General features: G+C 40.7%; 1 protein-coding gene across 2 annotated transcripts in view; it reads right to left on the reverse strand.

Moving 5' to 3' along the window:
• PHEX (phosphate regulating endopeptidase X-linked) overlaps positions 1 to 20,145 on the reverse strand; it is a 229,879-nt gene that overhangs the window by 93,080 nt on the left and 116,654 nt on the right. For both annotated transcript variants that reach the window (XM_019433558.2, XM_019433557.2), the window contains one exon: positions 19,772 to 19,873. In XM_019433558.2, the coding sequence (XP_019289103.1) occupies positions 19,772 to 19,873 (102 nt within the window). The remainder of the gene's footprint in view (positions 1 to 19,771; positions 19,874 to 20,145) is intronic.

Consider the following 20,145-nt stretch of genomic DNA (forward strand, 5'->3'; position numbering starts at 1 on the left):
ACGTTATCTTGTCACACCAGGAAATAAAGACACTGTTAGAAACAACAAGAGTCCATCAAAATTCCCTAAAGGAAAACAATTATTGGCCACTGGGGGACAATTTGTGCTAAAAAAAAAAAAAAAAAAAAAAAAAAAAAAAAAGGAAAAAAAGAAAGAAAAAATGATTGTAATGAATTTAAACAAATCAAGTACATAAAATTCCCTGAGCTTATGATGATACTTAAACTGCTTTGGACTTCCCTGGAAGATGGCAGAGCAGGAGGAGCCTTAACTTACCTTATCCCATTGATAGAACTAGATAACACCCACATCAGTGTAAATAACCCAGAAAATGACTCAAAGACTAGCAGAACAGACTCTCCACAGCTAAATGTAAAGAGGCCACACTGCAAGGAGAAGAAGGATGGACACTCAGTGGGGAACTAAACAGACCCACAGGACTGTCTGTGGGGGGTAGGGAGAATGCCACACAGAGAAGGCAGAGAAACACACCTTCACACCAGAAATCTCAGGTAAGGAGAACCCACACAGGGAAGATGAATCCCCAAAATATCTGGCTTTGAAAACCAGAAAGGCATAATCTTGTGAGTTCTTACAATCAGCATGGCTTACCACCCAGAACTTTATTTTTTTTTTATAATTTTTTTAACGTTTATTTATTTTTGAGACACAGAGAGACAGAGCATGAATGGGGGGAGGGTCAGAGAGAGAGGGAGACACAGAATCGGAAGCAGGCTCCAGGCTCCGAGCTGTCAGTACAGAGCCCGACATGGGGCTCGAATTCGTGAACCGCGAGATCATGACCTGAGCCGAAGTCGGACACTTAACCGACTGAGCCACCCAGGCGCCCCACCACCCAGAACTTTAAAAATTAATGGGCTCAAAAAAAAAAAAAAAAAAAGAAAAAAAAAATTAATGGGCTCAGCTCTGGGAGAGCCAGGAGGGGGAGAGGAAACTGAGCTCCCACCCTTAAAGATACACAACAAACAGTCCATGGAGATACAATATAAAAGCAACAGTTTGAGGGGCGCCTAGGTGGCTCAGTCAGTTGGGGCACTAACTTCAGCTCAGGTCATGATCTCACAGTTTATGAGTTCAAGCTCCGTGTCAGCTCTGTGCTGACAGCTCAGAGCCTAAAGCCTTCTTCAGATTCTGTGTCTCCCTCTCTCTCTGAGTCTCTCCCACTTGTGGTCTCTCTCTCTCTCAAAAATAAACAAACATTAAAAAAAAGAAGCAACAACATAAAAACACATGAGGTATATGGGAAGGAGATTAGTTTACTAATCTCAGAGCAAATGCTAGGGATACAAGGATCATTGGAAGAATTTTCCAGGAACAAAGAAGCTGTCAAGTGCCATTTCCCTCCTTCACTCTGCAGTCTAGACACAAAGTAACCTGAGGGAACCAGCAGAGTGCGAGCAAGTGCTATCTAACTTGCTAACAGTGCACCCAGCCTCCTCATTCCCCTGCAGACATGCCCCCTCCAGCCAGGTCTCAGCTACAGGTTTCCTCCCACAGCAGACCTGCTCACAAACCTTACTAACAGCATGTGTCCCATCCCCACATTCTCCTGAGGATGGACCCTATCCAATATGCCCTTAGACACAGCCCATCCAAAGAGATGTCACAAGCCTGGCACCGTGCAAACAGCTCCAACAGAGACCACTACCATTCCAAAGTGACTCCTGCCCCACAGAAAGGGGAAGATAACCACACACACCCGTCTAACTGCAGCCCCAGCAACGGGCTAGGAGCCAACATCTGGTTTGACTGCAGGCCCCTCCCACCAATGAAAGCTTCTCAGAGGACAACACAGGCAAAGTACCCTGCAATTCAGTGCTACTGCATCCTGGCAAATGCCTGGTCTGACTCAATGCAGCCCAAGGCAGGTAGAGACTGGTCCACTAACAACACAGGGACCAAACCCTGCCCACAACAGGCAAAGAAAACCATTGAAGACAATTGGACTGCAGACAAACACGGCTCAACTACAACAGTAGGGTGCATACAACACACATATGAGATACCCCAAAAAAGCCAAGCTCTGGCAAACATGGGACATTGCACTTCAGCCACCACAGGACCTCTTCTTCATAAGGCCACTACTTTCAAGAACAGGAGACATAAGTGACTTTCCTAAAACAGAGAAATAGACACAGAGAGTTAGACAAAATGAGGAGACAGAGAAGTATGTCCCAAATGAAAGAACAGGACAAAATCACAGCAAGAAAGCTAAGTTAAGCAGAGAAAAATAATATACCTGGTAGAGAATTAAAGTAATGGTCATAAAGATACTGTACTTGCAAAAAGAGTGGAGAACCTCACTGAGACTCTCAACAAAGAGACAGAAAACATAAAAAGGAACAAATGAGAGATGAAGAACTCAGTAACTGAAAATAAAAATACACTAGATGGAATAAATAGTAGACTAGAGGAAGTAGAACAACATATCAGTGACCTGGAAAACAGAGTAACCCAAAGCAATCAAGCTGAACAGGAGAGAGAAAAAAATAAAAAATAAATTAAAAGAGACTTAGGGAACTCACCAGTCCCATGAAATGTAACAATGTTCACATTAGTAGGGATCCCAGAAGGAGAAGAGAGAGAAAAGGGGGCAAAAAATTTATTTGAAGAAATAATAGCTGAAACCTTGCCTAATCTGGGGAAGGAAACAGACATCCAGATCCAGGAGGCACAGAGAGCCCCCAACAAAATCAACCCAAGGAGGTCCATACCAAGACACATAATTAAAAGGACAAAAAGTAGTGATAAAGAGAGAATTTTAAAAGCAGCAAGAGAAAAGAAGACAGTTACATACAAGCGAAATACCATAAGGCTATCAGCAGGTCAGAAGGGAGTGGCATGATATATTCAAAGTACTGAAAGAAAAAACCTACAGTGAAGATTACTCTATCCAGCAAGACTAACATTAAAAATATAAGGAGAGATAAAAGAGTTCCCCTGATAAGCAAAAGTTAAAGGAATTAATTACCACTAAACCAGCTCTACAAGAAATGTTAAAGGGGACTCTATGAGTGGAAAGCAAAAACCTTGAGTAAGAAAAGTAGGAAGCACAAAAGCAGTAAAATTAATTATATCTATAAAATCAGTCAAAATATTCATAAAATAGAAGGATGTAAAGTATGACACCATATACCTAAAATGTGAGGGAGGAATAAAAAATGGGTTTAAATTTAAGTTATCATCAACTTAATAGAGACTACTATATGCAGAAGATGCTACATACAAACCTAATGGTAACCATATATCAAAAAACCCTAATAAGCATGCAAAAAATAAAGAGAAAGGAATGCAAGTATATCACTAAAGAAAGCCTGCAAACTGATAGAAGAGACCAAGAGAAGAAACAGAGAAGAACTACAAAAACAACCATAAAACAAGTAACAAAATGGCAATAAATACATACATATCAATAATTACTTTCAATGCAAATAGACTAAATGCGCCAATCAAAAGATACAGGGTGATGCAATGGATAAAAAAGGAAGACCCATCTATATGCTGCCTACAAGAGACTCATTTCAGACCTAAGGACACTTGCAGATTGAAAGTAAAAGGATGGAAAAACATTTATCGTGCAAATGGAAGTGAAAAGAAAGTTGGGGTAGCAATAATATCAGACACAATAGACTTTAAAATGAAGACTGTAACAAGAGACAAAAAAGGACACTATATAATCATAAAGGGAACAATGCAACAAAAAGATATAACAATTGTAAGTATGTATGCACCCAACATGAAAGAACCCAAATACATAAAACAGCTAATAACAAACATAAAGGAAGTAACTGACAGTAATACAATAATAGTAGGAAACTTCAATAGCCTACTTACACCAATGGAAAAATCATCCAAAGAGAAAATCAACAAGGAAACAGTGGCTTTGAAGGACACATTGGGCCAGATGGGTCTAAAAGATATATTCAGAACATCCCATCCCAAATCAGTAGAATACACATTCTTTCCAAGTGCACAAGGAACATTCTTCAGAATAGATCACATGTTAAGCCACAAAACAAGTCTCAACACATTAAAAAAGACTGAAGTCATGCCATGCATCTTTCTCAACCACAACACTTTGAAATTAGAAATCAATCACAAGGAAAAATCTGGAAAGAAAACTAATATATGGAGGTTAAATAACATGCTACTAAGAACATGTTACTAAAAAACTAATGAGTAAACCAAAAATCAAAGAGGAAATAAAAAAATGCATGGAGACAAATGAAAATGAAAACACAATTGTACAAAATCTTAGGAATGCAGCAAAGGCTGTTCTAAGAGGGAAGTTTATATCAACAGGCCTATCTCAAGAAACAAACAAAATCTCAAATCAACAACCTAACCTTACACCTAAAGTTAAGCTAGAAAAATGACAAACAAAATCCAAAACTAGTAGAAGGAAGAAAATAATAAAGATTAGAGCAGAAATGAATGAAATAGCAAAATAAAAGAAAGAAAGAAATGAAATAGAAACTCAAAAATAACAGATCAACAAAACCAGGAGCTGGTTCTTTGGAAAGATCAACAAAAACCTGATATACATTTAGCCAGACTCATCAAAAGATGGAGGAGGGAAAGAGAGAGACAGATGGAGACAGGGATGGAGGGGGGAGAGAGACAGAGAGAGAGAACTCAAAATTAGAAAGGAAAGAGGGGAAATAACAACCAACACCACAGAAATACAAAGGATTGTAAGAGAATATTATGAAAAATTGATGCCAATAAATTGGGCAACCTAAAAGACATGGGTAAATTCCTAGAAACCTATAACCTCCAAAACTGAATCAGGAAGAAACAAAAATTTGAACACACCAATGACCAGCAATAAAATTAAAGCAGTAAGCAAAAATCTCCCAACAAAGAAAATTCCAGCACCAGAGAGCTTCACAAGTGAATTCTACCCAACATTTAAAGAAGATTTCATACCTATTCTTCTCAAACTATTCCAAACAACAGAAGAGGAAGAAAAGCTTCCAAATTCATTCTATGAGGTCAGCATTATCCTGATACCAAAACCAGACAAAAACACTACAAAAAAAAAGAAAACTGTGTACAGGCCATTATCTCTGATGAACATAAATGCAAAAATCCTTCACAAAATATTAGCAAGCTGAACCCAACAATACATTTAAAAAAATCATTCACCAAGATCAAGTGGGATTTATTCCTGGAATGCAAAGGTAGTTCAATATTTACAAATCAATCAACATGACTTATCACATCAACCAGGGAAAGGATAAAAACCAGAGGTTCATTTCAAGAGATGCAGAAAAAGCATGTGACAAAGTACAACATCCATTCATAATTTAAAAAAACCCTCATCAAAGTAGGTTTAGAGGGGGCCACCTAGGCAGCTCAGTTGGTTAAGCGTCCAACTCTTGATTTTGGCTCAGGTCATGATGTCACAGTTTGTGAGTTCAAGCCCTGGTGTCAGACTCTGTACTGACAGGGTGGAACCTGCTTGGGATTTCCTCTCTCCTTCTCTCTCTGACCCTCCCCAACTTGAGTGCATGCACGTGCTCTCTCTGTCAAAATAAATAAATAAGCATTTTCTTAAAAATGCTTATTTAGAGGAAACATACCTCAACATAATAAAAGCCATATATGAAAAACCCACAGGTAGCATCATCTTCAATGGGTAAAAACTGAGGACTCTTCCCCTAAGATCAAGAACAAGGCCAGGACGTCCACTCTCACTACTTTTATTCAACATAATATTGGAACACCTAGCCACAGCAATCAGAGAAGAAAAATAAAGAAAAGGCATCCAAATTGGTAAGAAACAAGTAAAACTTTCACTATTTGCAAATGACATGAAACTATATAAAGGAACCCTAAATACTCCAACAAAAACTACTAAAACTGATAAATGAAGTCAGTAAGATCACAGGATACAAAAATCAATATACAGAAATCCATTGCATTTCTCTATACACTAATAATGAGGCAGCAGAAACAGAAATTAAGAAAACAATCCCATTTACAACTGTACCAAAAATAAACTTAACTAAGGAGGTGAAAGACTTTTTACTCTGAAAACTACAAAATACTGATGAAAGAAATTGAAGACAACACAAACAAATGGAAAGATATTCCATGTTCATGGATTGAAAGAACAAATACTGTTAAACTGTCCATACTACCTAAAGCAATCTAAAGATTTAATGCAATCCCTATAAAAATACCAACAGCATGTTTCACAAAACTAGGACAAATCATCCTAAAACTGGTAAGGAACCACAAAATACCATGAATAGCCAAAGCAATCTTGAAAAAGAAGAATAAAACTGGAGGTATCACAATCCCAGATTTCAAAATATACTACCAAGCTGTAGTAATCAAATCAGTATGGTACAGACACAGAAAGAGATACACAGATTGATGGAACAGAATAGAGAGCCCAGAAATAAACTCACATTTATATGGTCAATTAATCTCATACAAAGGAGGCAAGAATATGCAATGGAAAAAGACAGTCTCTTTAACAAATGGTGTTAGGAGATTTGCCTAGGCAGCTACATGGGGAAGAATGGGACTGGACCACTTTCTTACACCATACACAAAAATAAACTCAGAATGGATTCAGGACCTAAATGTGAGATCTGAAACCATAAAAATCCTAGAAAAGAGTACAGGCGGTAATTTCGCTGGCATCGGCCATAGCAACATTTTTCTAGCCATGTCTCCTCAGGCAAGGGAAACAAAAGTAAAAATAAACTACTAGGACCACATCAAAATAAAAAGCTTCTGCACAGTGAAATAAACAATCAACAAATCCAAAAGATAACCTACGGAATGAGAGAAGATATTTGCAAATGACATATTTGATAAAGGGTTAGTATCCAAACTGTATAAAGAACTTGTACAACTCAACACCAAAAAACAAAATAATCCAATTCAAGATTGGGCAGGGGCGCATGGGTGGCTCAGTCAGTTGAGGATCTGTCTCTTGATTTCAGCTCAGGTCATAATCTTGTGGTTCATGGGTTTAAGCCCTGCGTTGGGCTCTGTGCTAATAGCATGGAGCCTGCTTGGGATTTCTCTCTGTCCCTCTCTCTCTGCCCCTCCTACTGCTCACATTCTCTCTCTCTCTCTCTCTCTCAAAATAGATAAATATTTTTTTTAATTGGGCAGAAGACACAAACAGACATTTCTCCAAAGACATACAGATGTCCAACAGACATTTGAAAAGATGCTCAACATCACTTACCATCAGAGAAATGCAATTCAAAACTATCATGAGATATTACCTCACACCTGTCAGAATGGCTAAAATGAAGAACACAAGAAACAAGAGGTGTTGGCAAGGATGTGGAGAAAAAGGAACCCTGGTGCACTGCTGGTGGGAATGCAAAGTGGTACAGTTACTGTGGAAAACAGTATGGCGGTCCCTCAAAAACTTCAAAAGAGAATCACTATAGGTAGCATCCATTAATTCCACTACTGGGTATTTACCCAAAGAATACAAAAACATTAATTCAAAAAGATATATGCACCCCTATGTTTATTGCCTTATTATTCTCAAAAGCCAAATTCTGGAAGCAGCCCGAGTATCCATCAGTAGGTGAATGGATAAAGAGGAAGTCACACACACACACACACACACACACACACACACACACCCGGACTATTAGCCATAAAAAAGAATGAGATTGCAATTTACCATAAGGATGGATCTAGAGAGTATAATGCTTGTGAAATACATCAGAGAAAGACAAATACCATATGATTTGCCTCATATGTGAAATTTAAGAAACAAAACAAAGAAAAAAAAGACAAACCAAAAAAAGAGACTCTTAACTATAGAGAACAGACTGGTGGTTACCAGAGGGGAGGTGGGGTGGGGATGGGTGAAATAGGTGAAGGGGATTAAGAGTTCACTTATGGTGATGAGTACTGAGTAATGTCTAGAACTGTGGAATCACTATAATGTACACCCAAAACACTGTATGTTAACTATACTGGTATTAAGAAAAAAAACTGCTTTGGCACCTTTGGAGGTATTAAGAGGCCAACTCATGCTATAAATTAATAATGACAGGTGACAGACACTAATGCCACCTTTCAGCAGTTTATGTCAGTATAAACTATGTATCAGCATATTCAAGTTGTTTGTTGATAAGAGGAAATCTTTTTTATAGAACAATTCCAGTTAATAAATGCAGACAGAATGACAGAATTTGAAAATCACTAGTTGCAACACCCAATGAACTCATGTACCTATGCAGTATTATCAACGACCGTGAAAATAATTAGGCCAGTGTTTTTCAACCCTGGCTGCACATTTACATCTCCTGAGGAACTTTAAAAAAAATGCTGATGCCCCAGGGAGTCTGGATGCCATTGGCCCAGGGTGCCACCTAAGCATCAGGATTTTCTTAAAAGCTTCCTAGGTGAGCTTAAGACACAGTGGAGAAAGAGGATCACCGCCTGAGGTGAAAGGCTGAGGTGTAAGTTAAAATGGACCCTAAGACCTCTGATCAACCTCTGCCCTGAGACGGGGGAAGTCCATCATCACAAGCCTCCTGCGAGGCCACAATAGGAAGCACACAGTATTGACCACCGAGTCTTCTTGCCAGACAAAAATTGAATCTGAATCTCATCAAGCCTCTCGATTCAATTAACAGGAAATGTAAAGGACAGAAAAACACTAGGATATACCCATCCAAATCAAGATTGTTGAAAACTCTACCAGGCAAACAACACAAGTTTTTCAAGAAATAACATTCACAGATAAAGCAGGAGTGGGAGCTCTTAAAAGTTTTGAAGGCTTAAAAGATGGACCTGTAACTGCAATATGTACACTCTGGATACTGATTTGAACCAACTGTTTAAAAAAAAGGAACAGACATGTTTTGGATAATTACAGCATAATACACACAGGCTACTAATTAATGAGGTATTGTTAGTGTTGTTGGGTATGTTCACAGTACTGTGCTTAGTTAAAAAAATACTTACCTGTTGGAGATACATAATAAAATGTCTATAGTAAAATGATGTTGGGAATTAGCTTTTGAATTCTCGAGCATAAAAACAGGTTGGGTGGAGAGTACATGACATCAGAATGGCAAACAAAGCTCACTGGTGAGGCTGGGTGAGGAGGACCTGGGGGTCTAGTAGGTACACTTTTACACATTTTAAAATTTCTGCAATAAAACATTTAAAATTTTTGAACAGAGAAGTCAATAAAGGTCCACTTTGTACCTCCACCTCCAAAGAAAATTTAATTGACATCAGCTTCTCTCTCTTTCAATTTTAGGAGACTCTAATTGCACATCGCATTATTTGGTGAGGAGGAAATAAGAGGAAACTATGCATACTTACTTAATCCTACCAAACACTCTGTGAAATGGTAGTTTACTTGTTCTCATTTCATGGGTGAAGAAAGGGAGGTCCCCAAAAAGATGTCTTTCTTGCCTATGTGTTTGGTAGAGCCATGAGCCTTATAAAGGTCTGCCCAGTAGCCACAGAAGGGAATGCCAGATGATGTTAGGTTCTGAGCTTGCAAGAATCAACCAGCCAACCACAGTTCTTCCCTTACAGTGGTCATGTCAACTCAGTAATCTAGATTTTGAGATAGAGCTTTTTAGTTATGAATAAACACTATGATGCTATTCCTGAAGTTCAGAGAAGACAGGGAAGATATCACTATCAGAAATGCTAAAAAAAAAAAAAAAAAAAAAAAAAAAAAAAAAAAAAAGGTTATTCTGCTATTCTCTTTCCAAGACTATAAATGAGGAAATGGATTAAGAAGGATGAAAGGATACATGTTACAACATGAACCTATAAACATTTTGTTGAGTGAAACAGGCTATACATGAAAGTTCTCATATTATAGGATTCCACGTACATGAAATATGCAGAATAGGTGAATCCATACAGAGAAAGCAGACTGGTGGCTGCCTGGGGTTGGGAGAAGGCAAGAATGAGGAGTGACCACTAATGGATATGAAGTTTCCTTTTGGGGTAACGGAAATGTTTTGGACTGGACAGAGGTGATTGTTCTACCACATTGTGAAAGTACTAAAAGCCACTGAATTGTAACTTTAAAATGGTTAATTTCATGTCATATGAATCTTACCTCAATTTTAAAAAAATAAGGAAAAAAAGTATGAGAGGCTAGGGGAAGAAAGAGCTATGAAACAGAAATGATAAAGATTTAAAAGTTGTTTGAAAGATACACTCAACAGGATTTGAGTGCTTCCAGTTGGCTGGGAGGGAAGATTATTGGGAGTCTGAACAGCTGGCTGTAGCCCATGGAATGATGTAATCTGCACTGAGGATAACATGGGACCTTAGAAAGAATGGGAGGCCAGTGAATGTTCAATATCATCAGATTTCTACTTTTTTAAAATAACAAGAGTAAATCAAGGTATATCCTAAATACAGTGTAACTGGGTTACATCAAGGCACTGCTAAATACCTCATGATCTCTGAGCAGGCAAAATGGAGAAATTGGAGGATGGCTTCATGGAGTTGTTCAAAGTAGAAAAACTGGAATAAAAATCTACTCATAAGTGAATTACTTAGCACCTAACAAAAGACCTGCCACAGAGCAGATTCTCCATAAATCTGCTTAATAGATCAATCTGGAAGGAGTCTCCAAAGGATAAGCATATAGACCAATTCCAGCTCCATTTTGTAAGCATGCTCATTAATAGCCCAGAAAACCAATCAAATAAAACAACAGATTTATCAGATTACGAATGATTTAGAGGTGGAGACAGCAGTTGAAACACTGAGTTACAGACTTGAGATTTTTAACGGTTTTTTAGAATCCCATTCTAAGGAATTAGTTCTGAATGCAGGGAAAGCTTTATTTATGCACAAAATTGTTTATTATAATATCATTAACAGCACAATGCAAGTACTCCACTAGGGAGAACTGTTTAAGTAATTTCCTGTATAACCAGTGGAAAAAAATATGCAGTAATAGTGAAAATTCTCTTATAAAGACTGGATGATGGAACTAGCAACAATTTTTTTCTTTCTACTTTTATACTTTACTTTCAAGATTTTCTTCAATGAGCACAGTTTTTTGTAACAAAAATAAACATACAGAAGATCCAGAAATATATATATTTTTAAAAGCTGAGCCATGAACCAAAGGTAAATGGATTTAAATAAGAATAAACGTGCAGTTCTGGGATGAGGGGCTTAAAAAAAAAAGCCAAGTTTAGGGCTGGAGCAACAGGGTTTAACAATAGTTCCTGGGGGATTAAAAAAAAAAAAAAAAAAAAGACCTGGATATTAACTGACCGTAAATTCGTTATGAGCCAACAGTGATATGGCTGAGGGGAAAAGAAAGCCATAATATAAACTTTGGATTTTTTAATGTAATTTGTATGCAAAACAAATGCAGTAATAATATTCCCAATGTGCTGTGTGAGTTGGACTATATCTAGAATATTGTGTTGAGCTGTGAACTGGAGCTTTAAGAAAAGATGTTGAAACCTGGACAGCAGCCAGCAGGCTGAAGCATCACAACCACAACCCGGAGCAGTGATTCCCACACTGACTGCATCAGAATCACCTGGAGGGCTTATTAAAATGCAGATTCCTGGGTCCCCTCCCAGAGTTTCAGATTCTTGAGCTCTGGAGTAGGACTACGAATCTACATTTCTAGGTCCTTTCTAGGTGATGCCAATGCTGCTGGTCTGAGTACCACATGTGAAGACCCACCGGCATGGTGGATAAAAGCCCAGAGCAGACTGCCAAGGATGGAGGCCCAGCTCTTCTGCCTACTGGCAGTACGGCCTTGGGGGAGCCTGCACACTTCAACTTCCTCATGTGGAAAACAGAAAAATTTTACCTGCCTCGTACAGGAATTATGGCACTAGAGTAGTTAATATTTGTAAAGCATTTAGAACTTCCAGCCTGGCATATAATGTTTGTTAATTTATTAGGAACACTAAAGACATTTCATGTGAAAAAGAAACACATTAAACATCTTCAAATATTAGAAGGGCTTTTACATGGAAGACTTATTCTGCATACTTCCTGGGGACAGACATGGAGTCAAGGTTAGAAGTGACAGAGAAGGAGTGTATGGATCTCGATCAAGAAGGGCTTTTCAGCAGACACAATAGCAGTGCAGCAGAGAGCCTAGCTGGGTTCTGATACTCATGAGGGCACTCCCTTCCCTTGTGAGAAACGTGAGAAAGGATTCCTGTAAGGGGGAAAACAGCCACTTAATAAATGTTAACTAGTTCTAGTAACACAGCCTTGGTGTAAGAAATTTTCACCTATAATCACCAATCACCCAAGAACAACAGAATCACTGAGAACTTGTCAGAAATGCAAATTCCTGGGGCCCCAACTCAAAGCTTCCTACTCAGAAGCTCTGGGAGTGGGGCCTGACAATCTGTGTTTTAACAAACCCTCCAGATGATGCTGATGCATGCACCTCAAGTGCGAGAACCAATCACCTACAGCATCACCCAAAATAATGCCTCCATGAGGTTCCAGAACACCAAAACTCAATTAAGCTCACATGAATAAGGTATCAGGTATATGCCTCTGATAAATATATGCATCCAACTCCTACTTACACCGAATATCTGCTTGTGTTTAAAGTATATAAACCAATGGTTACCAGAGGGGAGGTGGGGGGAGATGGGTGAAATAGGTGAAGGGGATTCAGAGTACGCTTATCCTAATGAGCACTGAGCAACACACAGAATTGCTGAAACACAATACTGTACACCTGAAACTAATATAACACCGCATGTTAACTATATGGGAACTAAAATTATAAAATGTAATAAAAATGAAATAATAATAGTAGTAGTAGTAGTAATAATAATAATAATAATAATAATAATATGTATCACAAAGATAATGCTGGATTTGTTCAAAACCAGAAAATCTGAGGGGCACCTGGGTGGCTCAGTCGGTTAAGCGTCCCAACTCTTGGTTTCTGCTCAGGTCATGCTCTCACGGTTTGTGAGTTTGAGCCCCACATCTGGCTCTGTGCTGGCAACATGGAGCCTGCTTGGGATTCTCTCTCTGTCCCTCTGTCTCTCTGCCCCTCCCTCAAAAATAAATAAATAAAAACTTAAAAATTTTTAAACAAAGAAAAAGAAAACAGAAAATCTGAAACCCACAAAGAAAAGTAATATATTCCCCTATCACCCTCTCAGCAGGGGCTGTTCACTATGACTTGCCCTGTGGGGGGTGCGGTAAGGAGAAGGGCAGTGCTCTGACGTGGTGCATCAGGACACATAAGGTAGGAGAGGTACCTCAGAGACTGTGGCCTCTGTCACCGACCTTCCTAACAAAGGAAAACACAATGACCCAGATACACACAAGGAACCTCACTTCCCACTGCTCTCTCCTCACCAGCCAGTGCAGCCAAAGCCTCTCCTCTCCCACAGGACAGCAGCTTAGAAGAAACAGCTGAATGCAGGTGGAGAGACTTTCTCAGGCTCCAGGCCCCCTTCTAAGTACTTTAAGTACATGAGCATGTCATAAACAAATCTCTGAGGTTGATACTAATCTCCCCATTTTAGAGATGTAAAAACTGAGGGTCAGAGAGGGTAAGTAACTTCCAAAGGGCCATACAGCTAATAAGGGGCAGACACTGGCTGTGAGCCTAGGCAGTCTTTCTCCACAGTCTAGAGGCTTAACCTCTATACTGTACTTCCTGTTGAGGCCAGTGAGAAGAGATACAAGTATGAAAGCTACTACCTTGGCCAACATGTGCAATGTGAGACAGAGAAACATGGAGGCAGAGAGATGGAGTCAGAGAGAGCCAGCGAGCTCAAGATGGCAGTACATGTGAGCCAGGGATCTACAGGGAGTGGGGAGGGATGCTGAAATAGGTTTATATGCTGTGTGTCCCCAGGGGAGCAGTCGAGTAGAGCCAAGAACCGCACATTCTCAAGCACATGCAAACAGTCTTGAATTTGGAACAGGGAAGGTCAAGAGACAGTTTGACAAAAGCACTTCCCTATCTTCTTTTCCATGGAACAATTTAAAATGAAAATGTGAAATGAAGCAAGAGTGAAGGTACCAAGGGAAAGTGAGCTGTGTGCAGAGCTGTTGAGATCTGCAAGGAAAAGCCACCAGAGGCCTTACCCACAGGCTACAAGGACACAGGCAGAGATGAGAAGGGAGACAGAGAGAGGGCAGTGCCTGAGTAAAGGGCCCCCCACAGGGGGTTTGGGCTCTTAGAATCTTCCTCCCCTACAGGGATAGCCAGGAGCACTTTGTTTCTCCATTGCAATAACTAAAATTTCTCCCATTTGCTCAGCACCCATGTTCCTGCTATCCTCTTCCAGAAGAGTGAGAGCCCCAAGTAAAGGAAGCCTCTAATCATCTTTGAACCTGCAGCTACTACTCCAGCACATGACACATCATGGGTTCTGAAACTGTGGAATTGAATTTGCTGAAGTGCTGCTCGCATGGAAATGCAGTGAAGTGCATTCAGGAAGGACGGAAAAAGCACATACCCCAGGGGCTACGCCCTAGTTGGGGGCCCCCAAGAGCAGACCCTGAGGCAAGGAGTGGAGTACAAGCAGTTCATCTTGCAAGTGAAAGAAACATTAAACACCAGGAAGGGACCGGGGAAGTGAGCAGAGCAAGGCAGGCTGTCAGTAAAGGTTCTTGAGCCAGTTGCCCATGTGAGCAAGCCGAGCTTACCCCATTGGGGGAACTCTGGGAGCCCATGTTGAACACATACTTGAGGGAGGAGCGGGCTGCACCACATACACAGCAACTCCCATCAGTCATTGGGTGTGCTCCTTCCCCAGACCACTGGACCCTCTCTGTATGAGTGGCACGGCAGGTTCCAATAGTAAGAGAAAGTTCTTGGGGAAAGTGCAGGTGCCTGCAGCTGGAGGTCTGACAGATGTGCAATGAAATGGTAATGGCACAGCACTGGGCCTCCCACCACCACCCCAGGGCTCAGCAGGTGTGAGGTCACCCAGGAATTTGCATCTCTAATGCACCTCTCCCCTCTCTACCAGGAAGGACAAAGGTGAATCACCAAAGACAACTATCAGTCTGGAGATAACACCAGAGTAATCCAGGCAACAAACTTCACTAACTATCCTGTATTCACTAACTACCATTTGTTTCCCATATATTTACCTTCCCACAATCTGCTGCCCTTGGAAGTCTAAAACCTCTTTCCTTTTTCATTTCTCTGCAAATTTAGTGTTCTTTGTTAAAGATGCTACCTATGTAAGCCAGGACTCTAAGCCACCTCTTTGAGTTATTCATTATTCTGAGTTTCTCTAATGTATGTATGAGATACACATGTTAATAAACTTCAGTTTGATTGTCTTTTGTTAATCTATCCTTTGTTACAGGGGGCCCAGTCAAGTAGTTAGAAGGGTAGAAGGAAAGACCATTTTTCCTCCCCAACGGAGACAAAGCCAAAGAGGTGAGATACACTTTTGTTTGGCCCTCTGTAGGAAAACTCTTCTCACTTGTTCAAAGCCTGTGCCTGGGAGTCACAAGCCTGTGGCAATGGGGCCATGTAGTACACCTCCAGGAACCCTCTGCACCTACTATGGCCAAGGTTAAGGCCACTCACAGCATCCTAAGGAGACTGCCTTCCTAGGAGTTCCATCTAGGTCTTTTTCTTGATGGGTGGCCAGGCAAACACAGGTCCCAGGAGCAAAGAGCACAAACAAGTATCTCAGAAAGGATCCAGCCTTTGGATACAGAATTCAAACTAGGTGGGGACCAGCTGAAGTGAGGAAGCTGCTCCTCCTGATCTGACACAGACCTTGCCAGCAGAAGCCCTGCTCCTGCCACTAGGGCAGCCAAAGGCAGTGCTGCATCCCTTCCTGCTAGGCCTCAGAATCGCTATGTAGTGACCTTGAGATCTTCGTACTCTGTTCTGAAAAGGCAAATCTTCCAGAAGACACCCCCCAACATAATTTGTATCACCTTACTTACACTCATTCCACATCTATGATAACCGAAAAAATAACAGGCTTCCTGTCCTTTGCTGCTAGTTTACAGTTAAAGCATATGCTTGCAGGAAACAGAATCCTGAAGAAAAATTGGTGCTTATTTCATGATGTTAAATTTCCAGTTGAAACCTACATTGTCAGTTTCACAACACTAAACCACTCATGACCCCTTAAGAGATGAGAAGGGAAAGGCAGAGAGACTGAGATAACAAATTTACCTTTCACAGGGGCAGAAGCACCCTCGTTTATCTTTTACAGTGATCACCCCTAGTGAAGAACACGACAAAGTCACATCCCCACACTTCCATTTGGAAACCAGGGTCAATTCCACACAAGTCAAGGTGTTAGGCCTCAACCCACTGCAGGTATCTAGGCCCTCCCCATTCAGGAGGCCAGGTACTAGGGAATGCTTAGGTCAACACCCAATATAGGAGATGCTCTCATTTGCTGCGGTCCAGAGCTTCATGGTGAGAGAAAGAAAAGCCTCTCCCACTTGCAAATCAGAACATTCTTCCAGCTTTCCCAATGGGTTGCCAAGTGACTCAGCATTGGCCCAGTGTGGGCACTATTATTGATGAGAAATCTTCCGCCTGGGTGATATACTGCATACAACACATGCCCAAAGAACAGTGCCAAGTCATACCAGGAAGAGCAGGCGAATTATTCACCTCCACTTTGAACGCAGGCGAATCCCGTCTTAATGCAGAGGCTATTGAATATCAGAAAGACAAAGCCCTAAAATCTTCAGAGATTTCCATCTAAGATTCAAGGAATTAGTAGGCAGAACCTCTCCTTTCTTGTTGACTATTAAAAGGCAATCAAATTGAGGACAGCAGAGGAAAAGGGCAAGGAAAAAAATAATTTTTCAAAAACAACCCCAGAGCAGAAAGCTGCATAAATGCCTTCAGCTTCCTAAAATGTTGTCTTTGTGAGTCTATGAGCTCCGCCCAGAGGTCATTTCCAGAACTGCATGTTCATTTAATTTAGCAAAAGAAAATCTGCATCTTTTGGGGTCCAGGGCCTGACATGTTTTGGAGAACTGCTGAAAATTCTTGGAAAACATTCCCTCTTTCTTGCCTTTTATTAAAGAAACATCCCTGAACTCTGAAATGACATACTCAGGGAGCCTGGTGAGATCCAGGAGGAAAATTCCCTTTGATATTTCTACCTGTCAAGGAACTAGTTGAGTTCCTGGCAGGTTGAACTCAGCTCAAAGAAAGCAGAGTGTTCAAAGAGTACTTTTAGAAGAAAAAGTGACAGCTCTCATCGAAATAAAATAGAAGACTGGAGAGCAACTCAGGGGCAAACAAGAACATGCTAATACTAGAAGAATTGAAAATAATGTGCCTGCAAGAAGGACCCATGGGCCATTTGCCTAGAAGACCCAACTATAAGGTGCCTACTGCTTTATGCAACTCAGAAGATCTCCCCCTGAGGCAACCAATCATACTTCCTAAAGAAGTCACTGCGGTCCCCAGAACATTCCTCTGGTATCTATCCTTTCATAACACACACTCATCCCTCATAACTCCACCCTGCCCTCCATACAGGTGACCCTGGATCCATGAGAGGTCAGGCTAGGATCAAGAGTCCCCAGTGCTCTGAGTTCTCAACTGCCCAGTGCAAGACAAATTGTGTTCCAGATATCACAAGCTAGCCCAGAAAATGAAGCCTTCAAAAAACAACAATATGTTGGTGCCAAAAGTTTCATCTACCATCTGGAAAACTTCTCATCAACAGCCCTCATGCTCCTGCCTTCATCAGCTTGTGCCTTACATGACTTAAGACAGCTTTGACAGATTCTCAAAGGGAAAAAATCCAACCTACCCTTTGTCTTCTTCCAACACCTGCCACCCTCGGCCACCCAAGTTGTTTCTTCACTGTAAACACTGAACAGCCTTTTCACGTCTATTGACAAAAATATCTATGGCAATGTTTATCCATTTCAGGAGTAGTAAACCTCTAGAAAACACCCTTGCTAAATCTCTGCACATTCTCATTTCAATAAGGCTAAGCATTCCCCGAATGCTACCCTCTTTAGGTTTGTTTGTTTAATAGGCTTTATTTTTTTAGAGCAGGCTTAGGTTCACAGTAAAACTGAAAAGAAAACACAGAGATTTCCCAAGAAACCCAACACTGACACATGCATTGCCTCTCCCATTAACAATATTCCCCCAAAAGACTGGGACTTCTGTTACAATCAATGAACCTGCACTGATACATCATTACCATCCAGAATCCATAGGCTCTGTTAGGATTCACTCCTGGTGTTGCCCTTCCTATGGGTCTGGACAAATGTATGACAACATGTATCCACCATTATAGTATCATATGGAGTAGTTTCACTGCCCTGTCTTCTCCCTCTGTTTTGTGACCATAGGGCAAAAATATCTGTTCTCGCATGACTCAGAATGTCTCTCAGCCATGTTACCCAGGCCTGCCTAGCACTAAAAATCACCAGGGAGACTGGCTAAAATCACATATGTTCAAACTGCACCCTCAATCCACTAAATCAAACCTTGCAGGGGAGGGGCCCAGAAAGCTAGAGAGCATTTAGGCATCCCAGGGGATTACTGTCATTAGCAAAGTTTCAAAATACATCTCTAAAAAAGAAGTGCTCCTAGTTCAGAGTCTCTCAGACACAGAGAAGCATCCATTAAGAATGTATCAAGTATTCCCTACCCACCTGAGCTCCAGCTCCATCCCAACACCTAGAATTGAAGATGAGTCTGATTATTTGTTTTTTCAGCAGCATGGCTGCTAATACATCTCTCACTTATTCCTTTCTCTTGTTGCACAAGGCCCACTGAGTGTCCACTTCTATTAAACATTTTTGTATTCCGACACAATGCTCTACCAGCGGTCTGCGGTTTATAAGCATGCTATTTGGATCATCAGAGCAAAGTGATGGGTTAGGAAGTAGACCTGCTTGGTTACAGGGAAAGATTTTCCAGAGGACATTTGCACACACTGTGCACAGAGCAGAAGGACACACAGCCAGTATGGGTTTTTCTCCTTTGTGCCTTGAGGGCTCTTCTGCCAGCTGCTCCCCATGGCTCCCCATTGCTCTGCACTCTGCCACAGCCAATAATGGTTTGTGGCAAAATTCGCTAGGCAGCAGGTCATGTGGCTCTTAGAAATAACAATTAAGAGAGAAGGCAAGGCTGCATTACAAGGTGTTTGAAATGCAGTTTGAGAAAAGAAAAAGGCAGATCTTATTTTCTCTTACCCCCTAGTGATGAAATCTATGTATTCATCCCAAAACAGACACCTAACTCTGGGGTCATTCAGAGTCAAGAGCTCAGTCAATATAAAAAATCAAGTACAGAAGAGGCGCCTAGGTGGCTCAGTCAGATAAGCATCTAAGTTCAGCCCAGGTCATGATCCTGCGCTCTGAGTTCGAGCCTCCTGTCGGGTTCTATGCTGACAGCTCAGAGACTGGACCCTGCTTCGGATTCTATCTCCCTCTCTTTCTAACCTTCCCCCATTCGCACCCACTTTCTCTCTCTCTCTCAAAAATAAATGAATATTTCACTGAGGAGGGCACTTGTTGGAATAAGCATTGGGTGTTGTATGTAAGTGATGAACCATGGGAATCTACCCCAAAACCAAGAGCACATTGTATACACTGTATGTTAGCCAATTTGACAATAAATTATATTTAGAAAATAATTTAAAAAATAAAATTACAGTGTAAGCAAAAATAAAAATAAAATAATGGATAAATGAACATTAAAAAATTTTTTTAATCAAGTACACAATACAGAGCATAAAAATCCATTAAATCAAAAGTCATATTTTTTTATCAAAAGAATCCTTACCTTTTCTTTGGCTTTCCTTTTTGTCCCTGCATCCATCCACTCATTTTCTTTCTCCAGCATGTCAATAAAGGCCCAGCGAACACCCTCAATCAATTCCTCCATCTATAAGGAAATAACCAAAGAGGTCAAAACTAAGAAGTTACAAACAAGGTTTTCTTTTAATGTTTATTCATTTTTGAGAGAGAGACAGAACATGAGCAGGGGAGGGGCAGAGAGAGAGGGAGACACAGAATCCAGAGCAGGCTTCAGGCTCTGAGCTGTCAGCACACAGCCTGACATGGGACTGGAACCCTTGAACAGTGAGATCATGACCTAAGCCGAAGTTGGAGGCTTCACCAACTGAGCCACCTAGGTGCCCCCAAACAAGGTTTTCT

This window comes from Panthera pardus, unplaced genomic scaffold (genome assembly GCF_024362965.1).
Source record: "Panthera pardus isolate Hobbes unplaced genomic scaffold, ASM2436296v1 HiC_scaffold_27, whole genome shotgun sequence".
Classification (NCBI taxonomy): domain Eukaryota; kingdom Metazoa; phylum Chordata; class Mammalia; order Carnivora; family Felidae; genus Panthera; species Panthera pardus.